Source organism: Caretta caretta, chromosome 3 (assembly GCF_965140235.1).
Source record: "Caretta caretta isolate rCarCar2 chromosome 3, rCarCar1.hap1, whole genome shotgun sequence".
Classification (NCBI taxonomy): domain Eukaryota; kingdom Metazoa; phylum Chordata; order Testudines; family Cheloniidae; genus Caretta; species Caretta caretta.
In genome coordinates this window covers 82,182,342-82,200,152 of record NC_134208.1, presented here as the reverse complement: position 1 = coordinate 82,200,152, position 17,811 = coordinate 82,182,342, and the positions used below count along the sequence as shown (strand labels likewise).

Below are 17,811 nucleotides of genomic sequence, written 5' to 3'. Positions count from 1 at the left end.
CAATCTTCCAACACGGGGGCTTTCCCAAATAGACCTGTTCGCCATGCAACGCAACAGGAAGTGTCAACTATTCTGCTCTTTCCTGAGTCACAGCCCAGGCTCCATCGTGGATGCCTTCCTACTTCCATGGGGAGGCCGCCTCCTATACGCGTTCCCACCGATTCCTCTCATTCACAAGGTGCTCCTCAAAATTTGCAGGGAATGAGCCCTGGTGATATTGATAGCTCCGGCCTGGCTACGCCAGCACTGGTACACATCACTCCTGGAAATGTCCTTGGCAACTCCGGTCACCCTACCACTCATCCTGGACCTAATAATGCAGGATCATGGCTGCCTTCGACATCTGAACCTCAAGTCGCTCCACCTCACAGCATGGACACTCCATGGCTGAATGCTGTGAAGCTGTCCTGCTCTGATCAAGTCAGACAAGTTCTCTTCGCCCTTTCACAAGGGTGCCGTACCTTGCCAAGTGGAAGAGATTCTCAGTCTGGTTGGAGCAGCATCTTCAGTCTCTGACGCTCGCCTCTGTGCCATTTATACTGGACTCCGTCCTCCATCTTAAGCAGCAGAGATTGTCCATGTTGTCAATAAGGGTTCACTTGGCCGCCATCTCTGCCTTCCATCTGGGTGCAGAGGGGTGCTCAGTCTTCGCGAATCCAATTGTCAGCCATTTCCTTAAAGGTTTTAACAGACTATCTTTGCAAGTACGACAGCCTATCCCATCTTGGGACCTCAATCTGGTCCTTTCCAGACTTATGGGACCACCATATGAGCCATTGGCAATGTGCTCCCTGCTTTATCTCTCATGCAAGGTGGCGTTTCTGGTGGCGATAACCTCCGCTAGGAGAGTGTCTGAGCTCAGGGCCCTTACTTCAGAGCCCCCTTACACAGTATTCCATAAGGACAAGGTTCACTCAGATCTCACCCAGCTTTTCTCCCAAGGTTGTCACCCAGTTTCACATCAACTAGGACATCTTCCTCCTTGTTTTCTACCATAAGCCCCATTCAAGCATCAGGGAGCAGAGGCTTCACTCATTGGATGTCTGCAGAGCGCTAGCCTTCTATATTGGACACTGTTCCAAAAGTCCATCCAGTTATTCGTGGCGGACAGAATGAAGGGTCTCCCTGTCTCATTGGAATGTATCTTGTCATGGATCACGTCATGCATTCGGGAGTGCTATGACTTGGTGTAGGTGCCCGCTCCGTCTATCACCGTGCACTCCACCAGGGCTCAGGCCTCCTCAGCAGCATACCTGGCACAGGTTCCCACCCAGGAAATCTGCAGGGTAGCAATGTGGTCCTCTGTACACACTTCCACCACGTACTATGCGATCACGCAGCAGGCCAGAGACTATGCGGCCTTCAGACGAGCAGTGCTCCAATCAGTGGATGACTCCGACCTCACCTCCTGAAGTTAGGCTTTTGAGTCACCTGATTAAAATGGACATGAACAAGCACTCGAAGAAAAAACGGTTACTCACCTTCTCGTAACTGTTGTTCTTTGAGATGTGTTGTTCATGTCCATTCCAATACCCACCCTCCTACCCCTATGTCAGAGCAGCCAGCAAGAAGGAACTAAGGGGGTGGTGGGTCGGCAGGGCCCTATATTAGGCACCATGAAGGCACGACTCCAGGAGACACCCAGGCCGACCCTACGGACGCTGCTAAGGGAAAAATCTTCTGGCTGGCATGCACACACCTGGTTGAAATGGACATGAACAACACATCTTGAAGAACAACATTTACGAGAAGGTGAGTAATCGTTTTTTTCCTGCCGTTTCCTCTTGATGTCTCAAATCCTGTCTATCCTCATTTAGAGGAATAAGCCTTATTTCTCTGGGTGTAGATTTCTAATCAGCAATTGACCCCAAAGGCTTATATACCAGCATCATTCCTTTCAGAAGTCGGACACCAAACCCATGCTGTTCCAGAAACAAAGGAAGTCTGGCAACAGCCTTCTTTTCCTTTATCCCTCCATGTGGTGGGATGGACAGGACAGGACCACCTCTTTCCAGTCTAGTCCTATTATTCTGTGGTTCCACTTACGTCTTTGTGGGAGACTGTCTTTACTTAAACAGTTGATTTTCAAAATACGAACAAATGTCCATGATTTTTCCTTTCTCGTCCTTTTTCGTTGCCTTCAGAGCTGGGCAGGTGAGCAGCTGCTGCTGGCTGAGAGCCCAGTTCTGAAGGTAGCTCTGGCACTCTGCAACAGCACAGAAGTAAGGGTGGCAAGGTATGGTATTTCTACACTTCTCCATTGCTGCTGGCAGTGGCTCTGCCTTCAAAGCTGGGCAGCGCAGAAGTAAGGATGGCATAGTATGGTATTGCGATAGTAACTGTACCCACCCTACCCCCACACTGACCCTATCTCCTGACAGTGTCCTCTATTTGGGAACTTTAAATATGGTATCCTCCCCTCCCCCCGTGGCAGGGCACATGTGGCCCTTCCCCCGTTGCTGTGGGGGAATGGAAACACTTCTGATCTTTGGGACATGCTTGGCCTTGTCAGGAGGAGGCAGCAGCTCTGGGTCTCCCCTTTTGCAGGAACTCAGGTGAAAGGCCTGGCTAGGCTTTTTAATGCTTTCCTGAATCATTGGTGTCTCCAGCGCTATGGTCTGACGGGGCTAAAGCACTGCCCGCCCCACCACCCCACCTGCCCAGCAGTAGATATCCAGGGACACGGTGGTTTCTGCTGCCAAGAGGTGACTGGGGAGGGAGCTGTGGCCCAGGCCCCTTTTTTGTGAGATTGGGTGGGGGTGGGGAGTTGGTGCCTGAAAATCCCAGCCTGAGGCAGGTCTGATACACCTCCCGCGTCCTCCCAGTAGACTCCTGGCTGGGCTCCTAAGGTTGGGAATGACAGGGGGTAGTCAAATGTAAGATATCAAGGAGGCTCTACCCTGGGGCAATCATCCCTCCCATCCCCTTGCACATCTCTCACCACATATTACAAATCCCTCTCCCCTTTATGCTAGCTGAGAAAATAAAATTCTCCTGTTTTTCTGCAAAAATACTGGGTTTTTACCGGTTTTACCGGCCCCAGGCTGCTGCGGTGAGAGAGGCCTGGGGGGAGTCCTCTCTCCCCGGGGCAGCCCGCACCCCAAACCTCTTATCCCTGGCCCCACCCCAGAACCCACACCCCCAGCCAGAGCCCCCTTCCGCACCCTGAACCCCCATCCCCAGCTCCACCCCAGAGCCTAATCATCTGCCCCAGCCCTGAGCTCCCTCCCACACTCCGAACTCCTTGGCCCCACCCCCGCCACACATCTCCTCCATATTGGTACATGTAACAAATTCATTCCACACATGGATATAAAAAATTAGAGGGAATCTTGGTATGCAGCAAAAATAGTTTGGGAACTTCTGACTTAAGACCAATAAGCCATGACCTTTGCCAGTGTCTGGGTCTTTGTCATGAGGAGGAGCTATTTCATAGAACTTCAATCTTTTCCTTCTATTCAACAAATAAAAAGAAGGGAAAATATTATTGACCCTTAAAATAAGAACATAAGAAGGGCCATGTTGGGTCAGACCAATGGACCACCTATCCCAGTATCCTGTCTTCTGGCAGTGGTCAATGCTAGTTGCTTCAAAGGGAAGGAATAGAACAGGACAATCTTCAGTGACCCATCCCCTGTTGTCCAGTCCCAGCATTTGGTAGTGAGAGGCTCAGGGTCTCCCAGAGCATGGAGTTGCATCCCTGACCATCTTAGCTAATAGCCATTGATAGACCTATCCTCCATGAATTTAGCTAATTCTTATCTCATTCAGATAAAGGTCATCACCCCAGTTCATTCAAATCAGCATCTCCAAAGGTGTATTTTGATACTTGTGTCTCTTGAGGTTGAAAGTTACTTCTACTCCCCATCCTGAAAGGGGATGACACATGATTGTCAGAGCTCTGGAGGGGCTTCTTGTGTGTTTCAGAAAGCCTTTGAAACAGCGTTCCCTTTAGGTGCTCCCTTCTTTATCAGGACCCTTTTCTGTGCCCCATTTCTGAAATCCTGAGTCTCTGTGTGGCTCCTGAGAAGAGTTTCCTCAAGAGCTTGAATTTCTTCAGTAAGGTCTTCAACAGCTTGTTGCATCCTAGAATGAAGAATTAGCATAGCATACTATAGGGTCTGTTCTGTCTTCAGTCTGGTGTGTGGATTGTACAACCTTGTCTAGAGAATCTCTTTCCCAGCAATTCTGGTGTACGTTCAGGAGGGCTTTGTTCAGGATCTTTTCTATGTACCTTTTAGGGCTCTGGGCTCTGCCATTAGTACCTGGAGGAAAGCTGTATGAGGGCTTATTCTTAAGTGACCAGATTTTGCCAAGAGATACTTTAAGGTCCAAGTCAAGTCTCCAGTGCCTCCCTGTAGCCTTAACTCGGTTTTAAGATCCGTTTTTCTCTAACTCACATGAATCCCTCTATTAGTCCCTCTTATTCTGACGTGGAAGCTAGCCACCTTAGTGATCATCTCTTTGACCCTAAGAATTAGGAAGCTTGTGGCATTCTTTTGTAATCTTCCATTCAGGATTTTTCATAAGAAAAAGGTAATCCTTTTGTACCTGCCAGTCTGTCCTTCTAATGTAGTTTAATTCTTCCACCTTAATCAGGACATTTATCTCTCAAACTTCAATCCTCGTCCCTCATCACGGAAAGAAATCCTGTTGCTTTTCATTAACGATAGGGGAGATCATCCAAATTTACTTTTATTGTGCTCAGGAGTTCCAGAAGTATCAAGCTTTGGGTTCTTTTTGGGGGATCTCATAAGGGGAAGAATTTATCCTGATTTGTCCTGTCTCTCTGGATTGGCTTGTGTATCCAGTGTGCTTACTGTTATGCTGATTTCTGTTAGAAATACAAATGCCTGATGGGCTTGGTCATCACCATCACACTTTAATTCAGTTCAATTTTTTTTTAATCAGTGGACTAGATGTCCACTAACAGGGGCACTATACTCCTTGGGAAAGGAAAAAGTTAAACTATTTTGAAATTTATCACCATTCAGGGGTTTATATATCTAGTACATTAAGTGTATTGTTTCTCAAGTTGTTAATCTTTTGGATTTGCTAAATAAGTGCAACACATCTAGTATTTGGAAAAATAAGGTTTCACTATAATTTTTTAAAAAGGAAAGATATAGTTACTGGAAATTGCTGTCTTTTTAAAAGTAGTAAACCTTACATCTGTAGTGCTTGAGAGAGTACAATGCACCAGCTTCAGCCACATAAAACCATTAAAGAACCAGTTAACTAATAAATAAATCCTAGCCCTAACAAGTAAAAATAAGGCTGGTAAGGATTTGCACTGTCTTCAGGGGAAAGTACTTGCAGCTGGTGTTGCCTTATCTATAGGGCCCTACCAAATTCATGGTCCATTTTGTTCAATTTCACGTTATAGGGTTTTAAAAATAGTAAATTTCATTATTTCAGCAAATTAAATCTGAAATTTCACGGTGTTTGTAATTGTAGGAGTCCTGACCCAAAAAGGAGTTGGAAAGTGTCACAAGGTTATTGTAGGAGGGGGTTGCGGTACTGCTACCCTTACTTCTGTACTGCTGCTGGCATTGGCACTGCCTTGAGACCTGGCCAGCTGGAGAGTGGCAGCTGCTGGCTGGGATCCCAGCTCTGAAGGCAGAGCTGCTGTCAGCAGCAGCGCAGAAGGAAGGATGACATGATATGTTATTGCCTCCGGCTGTCCAGCTCTGAAGTCAGCGCAGAAATAAGGGTGGCAGTACCATGACGCACCTAAAATAACCTTGCGACCACCACCCTCCCCCCACCACAACTCCCTTTTTGGTCAGGACACCCAATTTGAGAAATGCTGGTCTTCCCTATGAAATCTGTATAATATAGGGTAAAGGCAAACAAAATACCAGATTTCACAGGGGGAGACCAGATTTCGTGGTCCGTGACACGTTTTTCATGACCGTGAATTTGATATGGCCCTACTTATCTATATTGTCATATTACATGTAGTATCTGATACTGTGTGTTGAAAATTTGGTACAATACACCCAAATGGAGGAAATAAAAATGAATGATTGAAAGAAACTGGTAAACTGGCCCATCAGGAAAGATGCTGTTGGGAGGAGATAACTTACAGTATTATCTACCGTTGCAGAGAAATGGCCAACATATGATACCAAAACTTAAAAGGTGTCAAATACTATGCAAGCATTGAAAAATTTCCAATTTGATTATTGGGGGTGTTTTTTCTTCCAGGAGTGAAGCCATGAAATCTGAATGATGCTTTGGTTATAAATCATTTTTTCAAAACTTAAATCTCTTAATTCACAAATAGGTATTGTGACTAAACCTGAAGTCTATAAACTGGATGAGGATTAATGATCTATTTGCTTTGTCTCTGTGCTTGCTGAAAAATAAATATTTTTGTCTATTACTAAGAGATGCGCAATATACTTATTTCTTTTGGTCTGTGTTCTTAAAATTGTTTTGTAGAATTTCCCAGAAAAGGACCTACTGCACTGTCCTTCTAAAGATGTGATTGAAGCTCATTTCATGGCTTGTGTAAAGGAAGCAGATGCCTTAAAGCACAAAAGTCAAGTCATCAATGAGATGCAGAAAAAGGATCATAAACAGCTCTGGATGGGGTTACAGAATGGTAAATACAACATGTCAAATTAAAGAAATTTCAATTTATTAGGATGTTAGAAAAGTTTTTCTTCAAAATCTGAATTATTGTAGCAGGGTCATGTAAAATGCCATTTTCCACACTGTAGTCTAATCAAAGGGCTAAGCAATTTAGTGGAGATTCAACTGTTTTTCATCTCTAGTACCAAGATGCAAGTCTAGCTTGAGATCTTCTGAGAAATAAACCGGGTTGTGACTCAGTTCACATCACAGAACCACATAATATTTAATGTAGTTTGATGCAACTGCCAGTCTGAACTTGGGAAACACCCAGATCTTAATTAGTATTGAGTATGAATTATCTCTAACCCCCCAAAAAGTGGTGTTCTGGTTTATGGTTTGAGATCATTGCTGGGGCAACAATGGTAAACTTTCATTACAATTTCTGGCATATGAATAATCTTGCCCATTCTCCCACCCCAAATTTAAATTGGGAAATGTTCTTTATCTGCCAGCTAAGCACCTTTATAACTTCATTTCTTACAGGATGTAGATATTTCACTAACTGCTGACTAGATTATGAGAAAAGATTATAGTACTTGTGTGGTAAATGCTTTAAAATATATTTTCATATCTTTTTTGTATGTCTGATTTCTAGAAGATGCCATTGGTTAATATTGGTTAATCTTATACGAGATATAAACCATTATTCCTGGGGGAATTCTGCACCAAAAAATTAAAAATTGTGTGCACAATATTTTAAAATGCTTCAAAATTCTGAATATTTTATTTTTCAAAATACTATATAATCATGCCACTTTCAATTATTTTGGTAACTTATTTCAAAATACCTGTCAGCAACTATGTCTGTAACAATACAGACACACAAAAAAGTTCCCCGAGGAACAGAGAGTTAAAGAACCCCCTGTTTCTCTTCCCCCTTCCCCTCAGAGCCCAGCGGGGGGGTCAGACACTTGCACACCTCTTCCCACCAGAGCCCAACTGCAGGATCTACCCCAGCCCAGACACCCACACCCTCTATTATTCCCCCAGAGCCCAGCCACGCCCCTCTAGCACCCAGCTGCAGGGCCTCATCCAGCCCAGATACCCGCATCCCCAAGCCCCGTAGCCCAGACACTTGCATGTATCCCCTACCCCCCCCCCCAGAGTCCAGCTGTAGAGCCCCCCTGCCCAGACGCTTGCACCTCCTCCTTCCCCAGTGCCCAGGCATGCCCTCCCCCAGTTCAGACACCCACACCCCTATCCCCAGAACCCAGGGATTTAGAGGGAGAAACAGCCTGATGCTGGGTCCTGGGTTTGTGTGAGTTTCCTGCAGGCAGCCTCCTTCCTTCAGGTGTGCTGAGAACTGCAGCTGCCTAGAAACACCCTTCCGCCCGGCCCATTCACCCTGTGTCTTCTATTTGCAAGCTGGGTTCCTTTGAGTCCAGCAGCCCCTAGTGGTGACCAGCAGCTCTGCAGCCCATTTCTGTGGGAGAAAAAGGAAATTCTGTATGTACTACAGTAATTTCTGCGCAAATTCTGCATGTGCAGTGGTGCAGAATTCCCGCAGGAGTAAAACCCTTCAAATATGTAAATTTAATGAGTTTAATGTATAAAACACTATACATTACATATGAATATGTAAATCATACCAAAATGCATATTAACTTGAGCAACACAAGGAAAACTCTTGAATGTAAACCAAGTACAGTAAAAGCTCTTTTATCTGGCACTTCACCGATCAGCAAACTCTATAAACCGGCGTTTCTGATCCGCACTGAAAGTCCAGTTTATAATGCAGTTGGTGTGGGGCCGGCAGGGGGCTGGGGCATGGGAGGAGCCGCAAGGTGCGTTCTGGGAGGGAGTTTGGGTCCGGGAGAGGGCTTGGAGCAGAGGGTTGGGGCACAGGAGGGGCTTCGGGAGCTGGATGGGGGGGCTCACCTCTGGAGGCTCCCCACAAGCAGCTCCCTGTCCCTGCTGTTGCTGGCAGAGGTGCAGCCAGGTGGCTCTGCAGGCATGCTGCCTCTGTCCCCCCACTCTGAGTGCTGACTTTGCGGCTCGCAGCCCCTTGGGAGCTGCTGGGGGAGGCGCCTGCAGATGGAGGCAGCGTGCCTGCTTGCAGAGCTGCCTGGCCGTGCCTCCACCACCAGGAGCAGCAGGGATGGGGAGCTGCTGGAAGCGAGCCTAGCCTCCCCCTCATCCGGCACCCCAAACCCCTACCCATGCCCCAAGCCCCCTTTCGGACCCAAACTTCCTCCCAGAGCCTGTGCCCCGCAGTCGCTTCCATGCCCCAGCCCCGCACGCATCCCCTGCCCCTGCACTCCAAACCTCTCCCTCTGAGTTAACTGGCATTCTTAATTTGCCAGCACCCCCCGTTTCCCCAGCATGCCCGTTAAAAAAGGTTTTACTGTAAAACTGCATGTTAAGCTTGAGAACCAATAAAGTCAGGAAATTAGTTAAGATTTAACATATAAAATGTCAGCCTGAATTTGTGGGGGTTTTTTCCCCTGGTTAATGTCACAGTCTGAAATTATTCTGGCCATTTGAAGTAGCTTCTGGCTTGCAAAATAACTAACCTCTGAGTTTGTTAGCCCCAAATACTGTTAGTACTGATGATGTCTTCCCTGGGGAGATGTGATGTTTTGGGTCCCATAAGGGACAGTGGGAAGATGAGAGTCATGATAGTTTGACATTGGTTGGTGGAGGTCTGAGAGATGTAGTTAATATAATTCCGTAGATTTGCATCCTGTAATTAGTGGGAAATAGCTTTAAAGTTTGGGTCAGTAAAAAAAAAAAAAAAAAAGATTCTGATTAGTTGTGAATATCCATTTTGGTGTAAATACAGCTAATTGGGTGAGTGACATATTTTTCACATTAACAGTAAATACAGAATTTTAGCTGGCTGAAAACCATATTACTCTTAAAAGTAAAGTATTTTAAAAGGGCAGATTGTCTTGTAAATCAGTAAGAATGCATATTTTCAGAAGTTGTATTTTGAGAAAATGGTTTGCTATACCCATATCCATCAAACGAAATAACAGTATCATCTGTATCGTAAACAACTGTATTAAAGAGAAATGGAATGGAATACTGTGCCTACGTAACGGTTTCTTGTTTTGAGACCGCTAATATTTTCTGGACTCTCAGTATTCTTTGGAAATGAAAACTTGTCATTTGTGTGGTTGTCCCAGCACTTAAATACTCATAGTAATGCTTTGTGTTGGTAGTTATTTGTTCTTATTTTATGACTAGCTTTATAAAAAGTACAGTGAACGATTTACACAATTACCAAGTGAGTATTAAGGTATATCAGGCATATTAGAGAAAGGAAATAATATGAATGAAGGTCCCTCATTTGACATACGATGATTTTATTCAGGTGCTACAGAATCCTGTAAGGATACGTCAAGGCATAATTTGGTGATCAGTTGTTCTCCATATGCACTGAAGTTAGGACAAGAAGTAGTATGCTTAGTTTGCAGCGAGGGAGATTCAGATTAGATATTAGGAAAAAATTTTAACTATAAAGATAATTAAATACTGGAATAGGTTACCAAGGAAAGTTGTGGAATCCCCATCATAGGAGGATTTAAAGAACAGGTTAGACAAACACCTGTCAAGGACAGTATAGATAACATCTAGTCCTGCCTCAGCCCTAGGGAATGGACTAAATGAACTCTTCAGGTCCCTTTCAGTTCTGCACTTCTATAATTTTTTGATTACTATAAATAATAAATTGAGGAGCGAATGAGCCTATTATAATTTCTCTTGGCACATTCTACTATTACATTTGTCTAGAGGAATCAAATGATCATATTATACAAGTGAAATAAGGTTTGTTTTAGTGCCCTCTTAACTGAATTTATTCTCTAGCAATAGGCCCAGTTAAGTGCTGGGACTGTTTAGGACAGTGCTAGTTATAGATTCTACTATTGTTATAATGGTTTAAAAAATCAGTTGCAAAATGTCATCTTAGCTAAAATAAAGCTTGCTAGCTACTTGGTAGAGTATGGTTTAAGAAACATCTAGCTCAGTTACAAGTGTAACATAAGTTAGGTTTCATTGTAACTGCATGTATCTTTAAGGGATAAACCAAAAATTGGTGTTTATCAGTTATAGTGAACCAGAACTGTACTACATATATTTGGGAATGATGATCTTAAGACAGGAGTTTGCCTAGTAAGGTTGGTTTTGTACAGGTTTCACTGTATTTCGTGAGAAACAGCACCTGGGGAACCTGATATCTACATGAGAAGTTTAACAAGCTTTTGAATACTTTCAAATGCTAATTTTAATGTCTCAGCTCTCCGTAAAAGAGAAATAAGAAAAGCTTGTGAAACTAAGAAAACTCTTTTTAAGACATGCTGTACCTTTCAGTATGTTTTTATAGGCTTTCGTTTTAGATGTAATGATTTTAAACCTCTCTGAAACAAAGTTTATGACCACAAAAAAAGAAAAGAAAGTATCATTTGTGATAACTGCTTTATTATACCTTATGAGACACATCTGCAGATTGTTTTTCTATGAAACTTCAAGTAATTTTCTTCATATCTTAAACAAAAATAATGGTAGTTACATTTTTAAGTACTACTAGCATAAGCAACTCTGAATCAAACTTACTGGATGGCTTAAGACGTTAAACTTGTGATTTTTTTTGTAAATAGCAAGTTTGCATAATTTTCTGATGTCAGAAGGGACAATCAATATTACAAATATTATAAATTAGTTTGGGTCGGTCTTTCTAACTGAACTGCAGTTGCCTTGTCTGGTTGCATGGGTAACTTTCCAGCAACACTCTCTGTAGACCTAGTGTCCCTTAAGGGACGAGCAGTAACAGTAGATTTATGGCAAATCTTGTGTTAGGGTTGCCTGACCTGGTGTCCTATCATTCTTCAGTCCCTTTGGTTGGCCTACTGATCAGCCACCAAATCAAGGAAGAGGTCAGGTCTCTGCCCATCCATTTGTGGTGATCTTATTTATCCTTTCAACATCATTAAAGGCCTATTTCTAAGTTGGTGTTCCTCAACTAGAGGGTTGGGATATGCGTGTGAGCCATACTAGTCCAGGATGCAGGGGAGAAGATGAACAGGACAGAGGAGAGAAACTTTGTGGGAGCAAAGAGGAAAAGCTGAATCAAAGATCCATGAGAGTGTTTTGATGACAAAGCTGTATCTCTGTTTCTAATTACAGGGAAATTTCTTATTGCTGTCCTTGCATCTGAGTCACTATATTGTTCCATCATTCTGATGGATCAAGGAGGCCTGACAGGTTGTTGTGTTGTTTTTTGGTGTGGGTAGGGATTGGTTTAAGTTTTTTGGCTTGTTTTTTACATTAGAAATTCAGGTCTTGTCTATAGTGAAATGATGTCACAGGATCAAGAAAGTGAAAGCTGAACAACTTAAGAGGGGAAATTATTTTTAATTGAACTGTTCAAAACTTTATCAAAAACTATTAGTAACAGAAGTTGTAAGTGTTAAAGGAAGTCTTGGTTAAAGATTCAGCACACCTGCTTTTTATTTGATGTAAGAGCTCATAAGTAAGGCTACGTTTTAGTCATGGGTATTTTTAGTAAAAGTCATGGACAGGTCATGGGCTGTAAACAAAAATTCAGAGCCTGTGACCTGTCCATGATTTGTACTATATATTCCTAACTAAAACTTGGACCTGGGAGCTGTGGATACTCGGGGTGCGGGGGGGGGGGAGGGGGAAAGGGTGGCATGCAGTCTGGGACCCCCACTGCAGGAAAAGACAGTGGTGCTGGGGGTGGGGATGGTTGGCGGGGCTGAGATGCTTCCTACCTGGCTCCCCGGGAGTGGCCAGCATGCCCCTGCAGCTCCTAGGAGGAGGGAAGGCCAGGGAGGCTCTACATGCTGCCCCTGCCACAAGCGCCGGCTTCGCAGCTCCCATTGGCTGGGAACCGCAGCCAATGGGAGCTGAAAGGGCAGTGGAGCCCCCAGCTGTTCCACCTAGGAGCTGTAGGGACATGCTGGCTGCTTCCAGGGAGTCCCCCTGAGGTAAGCGCCGTGTCAGACCCCAACCTCCTGCCCCAGCCTTGAGCCCCCTCCCACACCCAAACTACTGCTTCTGCTGTTGGAGAGGGGCACGATGGCCTGAGACTGCCTCAGGAGCAGCTGGCATGGCTGACCCAGGGGCTGCTGGGCAGCCCCAGAGCCAGCCATGCCAGCTGCTGCAGAAGTCATGGAGGTCACAGAAAGTCATGGAATCCATGACCTCCATGACAGACACGCAGCTGTACTCAGAAGATACATGCTCTGAAACGTTCATGGGTTCGTCAAGCAAAACCAGTGAAGACCAGACTTTGTTTCTGATACTTGAAGTAGAAAATAAGCAGCAGAAGCTTTTGTTAAAAAAAACTTGTAAGGCCGCCTTTTTATATATTATAGAAGATAAAAGGCACATTTTTTGCTTAAAAATATTCCCCATAAATTCTCTTTAATACCTCTTTCTATTGAGGTGTTTACAGGAAGTTGGACAGCTAAGAGAGAGATTACTTTCATCTTAAAAAAAACTACTCTATGCTACTTTTTTACATCCTTACGCTCTGAACCCCATCCTACTGTTTGTTCTGGGTCATGTCTAAAATATTTTAAGGTACATTCTTAAGGCATTGTAAAACAATAAATAGGAATAGCTAGGATCTTGCATTGAGGTAGCACTTCAGGATTGCATTGTGCTGAATATACACGACACACAGGGCTTAACAAAAGATTGTTAATATACATTATTGTACTGCTAGAAACACTTATTAGCTGTGCTCCTACAATATATTTCATTGTAAATTTTGTTATAAAGTCAGAGTTGACCAGCACATTTTGACAATGAGGAACAGATCACCCTAATCTCAAATAGGGTTTTGTAACCTAAACAAAAGTTGTCTGTTTTAAATTAGTAAAGCAGATAATATTTATTTGGAAAATTGTCAGGGGTTCTGTATGAGAACAAGTGAATGGGAGGGTAACAAGTTCTTTAATCATTAAACCATCTTTCTTCTCACCATCCAGCTCCCATAGCTCTGTCAAAATTTGAATAGTATTTTTCTCTGTTGGTAGGAATTTGGGTAAACTTGGGACAGGGCTAAGCTATTTCCTTGTTTTTCGGGAATGGAAACATACATCTGTCAGAGCAAGTTACATTAGAGAAGGAAACTTTGTTTTTTAGTTTGTTTTCCCTTTCTAACTTGCTATTGTTGTGTCCAATATAAAACAAAAAACACCAAACAAATGCATATTTTCAGAATTTTGGATATACCTCCACTGCTGAAAGTGGTGTTTCTTTCCCACATCTCTTTGTCTGTAAAATAATGTCTATTGCAGTCTCGGGAGCTTTACTTAGAATTTCTCCTCGCTTTGACCCTGTTTATTCTGAAGTCCTTATTCATTCCTTAAGGGCTTCCTTTCTTGGTGCCTGCATTCTCCCTTCCTTATCCTCCTAAATCTTTATGCTTCAGAGTGTTCAGAATGCTATGTTCAGACTATTCTCTCCCATCAGGAAATGGAACCAGATTGGTGATGGAAAATAGAAGCATTCTGTCATCTCGAAATCAATTTCAGAATCTCTCTCTGTTGCTTATAACTTACTCCATCGTAATTTTGAGTTTGCAGCCATCTTTCTTTCAGTCTTGGCTTCTTCTGTTCCCTCCCTGCACCTAAAATCAGTTGGTCTGTCCCAGACATGGCAATAAGACTCAAGGGGAGGAAGAGGCTCTACAGATAGTCCTGTCTGAAGATTTTATCCGAGCTTCTAGTGGGCCCAGGGTGAGATGTGGTGCTCTTTACCTTTTCTACCTTCAAGAACCCGCCTGCCCAAGTGTTCACTCGAGCACATACCTCACTATTACAGTCTAATGTTTAAAATGTTACTGAATGTTGATTAGCTCTATGGCTAATTACCATGAATGCATAGCTGGTTCCACATTATGGACTGCATTTGACCACTTATAGCATGTGTTGTGTCCTTCTAGAGCAGGGGTGGGCAAACGTTTTGGCCTGAGGGCCACATCAGGTTTCCGAAATTGTATGGAGGGCTGGTTAGGGGAGTCTGTGCCTTCCCAAACAGCCAGGCGTGGCCTGCCCTCACGTCCTATCCGACCCCACTCCCCTGCTTCTCACCCACTGATCTCCCCCCCCCCCCCCCGGGACTCCTGCCCCATCCACCCTCCCCCTGCTCCCTGTCCCCCGACCGAACCCTGGACCCCCCACCCATGACTGCCCCCCCCACCGCCCCATCCAACCCCTCCTCTCATTCCTGACTGCTCCCCCCAAGGATCCCTGCCCCATGTAACCACCCCTTCTCCCTGTCCCCTGACCGCCCCCGGAACCCCTGCCCCTGATGGCCCCCCGCCGCCCCATCCCCCCTGGGACCTTTGCCCCCATTCAATCCCCCTGTTCCCCCCCGACCACCCCGCCCCCTATCCACACCCCTGACCACCACCCCAAACTTCCCTGCCCTCTGTCTAACCCTCCCTGCCCCCTTACCACACTGCCTGGAGCACCGGTGACTGGCGGCGCTACATCCGCGCCGCCCAGAGCACCAGGACAGGCAGCCGTGCTGCCCGGCTGGAGCCAGCCATGCCACCGCGCGTCGCAGATCACCAGGTCAGGCTATGGCTCTGCAGATGCACTGCCTAGCAGGAGCTCGCAGCCTCGCTGCCCAGAGCATTCCGCCAGCGGTGCAGTGAGCTGAGGCTGCGGGGGAGGGGGAGGGGCCAGGGGCTAGCCTCCCAGGCCAGGAACTCAGGGGCCGGGCAGGAGGGTCCTGTGGGCTGGATGTGGCCCACAGGCCGTAGTTTGCCCACCTCTGTTCTAGAGTTTGACTCCGAGATTTTTGGGAAATGGTGCTTCTCATAGATCCATTTCATTAAAGATAGGATTTTCTGATTCAGTTGAAAAGGAAAGCCATAAACTTAAATTCAACAAATTTTTAAGCAAATTTTTCTGATCATCTTCATTAGGAGCTAGCATACAGGGGACTGCAGACAATGGAGTTTGAGAGGGGGAGAAGGAGATCCTCCTGCTGAACGAACAAGGTGTGATTACTAACTTTGGGGTGAGTGAGTTTGTTGGATGTTTGTAGTTTATTTTTCTCTTTCAGATTATTTCAGTTACAGGGTAAGTTAGGATTTTGTGTCTGGGGACTGTTTGAGCCTTTGTTCCCTGGATCAACCTTGGTCATCTTTGATCAACCTCAATCAGCCTTGTGATCACCCTCCCCCTGTGTGATTAATGAGGGCGTAGGGCTGACCTAGGAGAGAAGGCCTTAAAGACCAGAGGGTAAGCGACAAGGGGAGTTTAAGAGGGAGTTTGTGGGAGGGAGATGTAATAGAATCTCTATGGTTAGGAAGGGCTGCATCATCAACGCTGCTCCTGTCTCCTTCATGTGCACCTCTATCCAGACAGACAACCTAACCATGGATGCCTCTACCCAGATCCTGGTGTGGATTTGCAGAGAATGTGGCTTGCATTTCCCACTCACAGAAAGCCAGGCTGGGGGGACCATCCTGTGTGAAAGGTGCCTGCTGGTGGAATCTCTCAGGAAGGAGGTGAGAGAGCTCCAGGAGGAGGTGGCTAGGCTGAGGAGCATCCGTGCCCATGAGGAATTCCTTGAGAATGTTCATATGTAGGCATGCAAGGCTGAGGAAGATATCCAACTACAGAGGATTGCTGTCACATCACCAGGGAGGAGGATATAGCTCTGTCTCAGGGAGGACACTGGCTGCTGATTACTTCTGGCATCAAGCAGTGCTCCACCTACTCCCAACCCACCCACCATGGTGATGGAAAACTGTTATGCTGCTCTGGCAATGAATGATGAGGAATCACCCCCAAAGGTGGAAGCGGAGAAGCCATGTATCCCGAAGGCTGGGAAGATTAAAGCCACCACTCTCAAGAGGAAACATAGGGTAGTGGTGGTTGGTGATCCTCTTCTGAGGGGGACGGAGGCATCCATCTGTTGCCCTGACATGGCAAACCAGGAGAGATGCTTCCTGCCAGGGGCCCATATCCGAGACGTTACGGCAGGATTGTCGAGGATCATCCAGCCCTCTGACTAGTACCCCATATTACTCATCCATGTGGACACTAACGATACTGCGAGGTATGACCCTCAGCAGATCAGAAATGACTAAAGGGCTCTGGGAGTAAGGGTGAAGCAGTTCGGAGGGCAAGTGGTGTTCTCTTTCATCCTTCCAGTCAAGGGTATTGGCCCAAGCAGAGACAGATGTATTCTCAAGGTGAATGTCTGGCTGTGAGGATGTTGTTGCCAGGAGGGCTCCAGCTTCCTTGTCTTTGGCATCCTGTTCCAGGAAGGAGGACTGCTAAGCAGAGATGGGTGTCACCTATCAAGGAAGGTGAAGAGCATGTTTGGATACAGACTGGCTAACCTAGAGAGGAGAACTTTAAACTAGGTTTGAAGGGGGCAGGTGACCAAAGCCCACAGATAAGTAAAAAATATGGAGACCTGGGAGAACGTTTGGAATTTGGAGGGAGCATGGGCTATTATAGCAGGGATAAGGAAGAGACAAGACAGGAGCGGGGGGTGTGTGTAACAAATTGGTATCTTAGATGTCTATATAGTAATGTGAGAAGTATGGGGAATAAGCAGGAAGAACTCGAAATGCTAGTAAATAAACACAACTATGACATAGTTGGCATCACAGAGACTTGGTGGGATAATAAGTATGACTAGAATATTGATGTAGAAGGGTACAGCTTGCTCAAGAAGGATAGGCAAGGAAAAAAGGGAGGAGGTGTTGCCTTATATATTATAAATGTATGCACTTAGACTGAGGTTGAGATGGAAATAGGAGACAGACTTGTTGAAGGTCTCTAGGTAAGGATAAAAGGGGTAAAAAACAGGGTGATGTCATGTTAGGGGTCTACTACAGATCACCTAACCAGGAAGAATAGGTGGATGAGGCTTTTTTTTAAAGAACTAACAAAATCATCCAGAGCACAGGACTTTGTGGTGATGGGGGACTTCAACTAGTCAGACATCTGTTGGGAAAATAATACAGCAAGGCACAGATGTATTGGAGATAATTTTTTTTTTTCAGTAGGTGGAGAAAGCTACTAGGGGAGAGGCTGTTCTAGATTTGATTTTGACAAATAGGGAGGAACTGGTTGAGAATTTCAAAGTGGAAGGCAGCCTGGGTGAAAGTGATCATGAAAGGATAGAGTTGATGATTCTAAGGAATGGTAGGAGAGAGAACACAAA

General features: G+C 45.2%; 1 protein-coding gene across 9 annotated transcripts in view; it reads left to right on the top strand.

Annotated features, from left to right (window-relative positions):
- The window catches only part of ATG5 (autophagy related 5), a 119,520-nt gene that overhangs the window by 29,356 nt on the left and 72,353 nt on the right, over positions 1-17,811 (top strand). For all 9 annotated transcript variants that reach the window (XM_048844897.2, XM_048844895.2, XM_048844898.2 and 6 more), the window contains one exon: positions 6,448-6,610. In XM_048844897.2, coding sequence (XP_048700854.1) covers positions 6,448-6,610 — 163 coding nt within the window. The remainder of the gene's footprint in view (positions 1-6,447; positions 6,611-17,811) is intronic.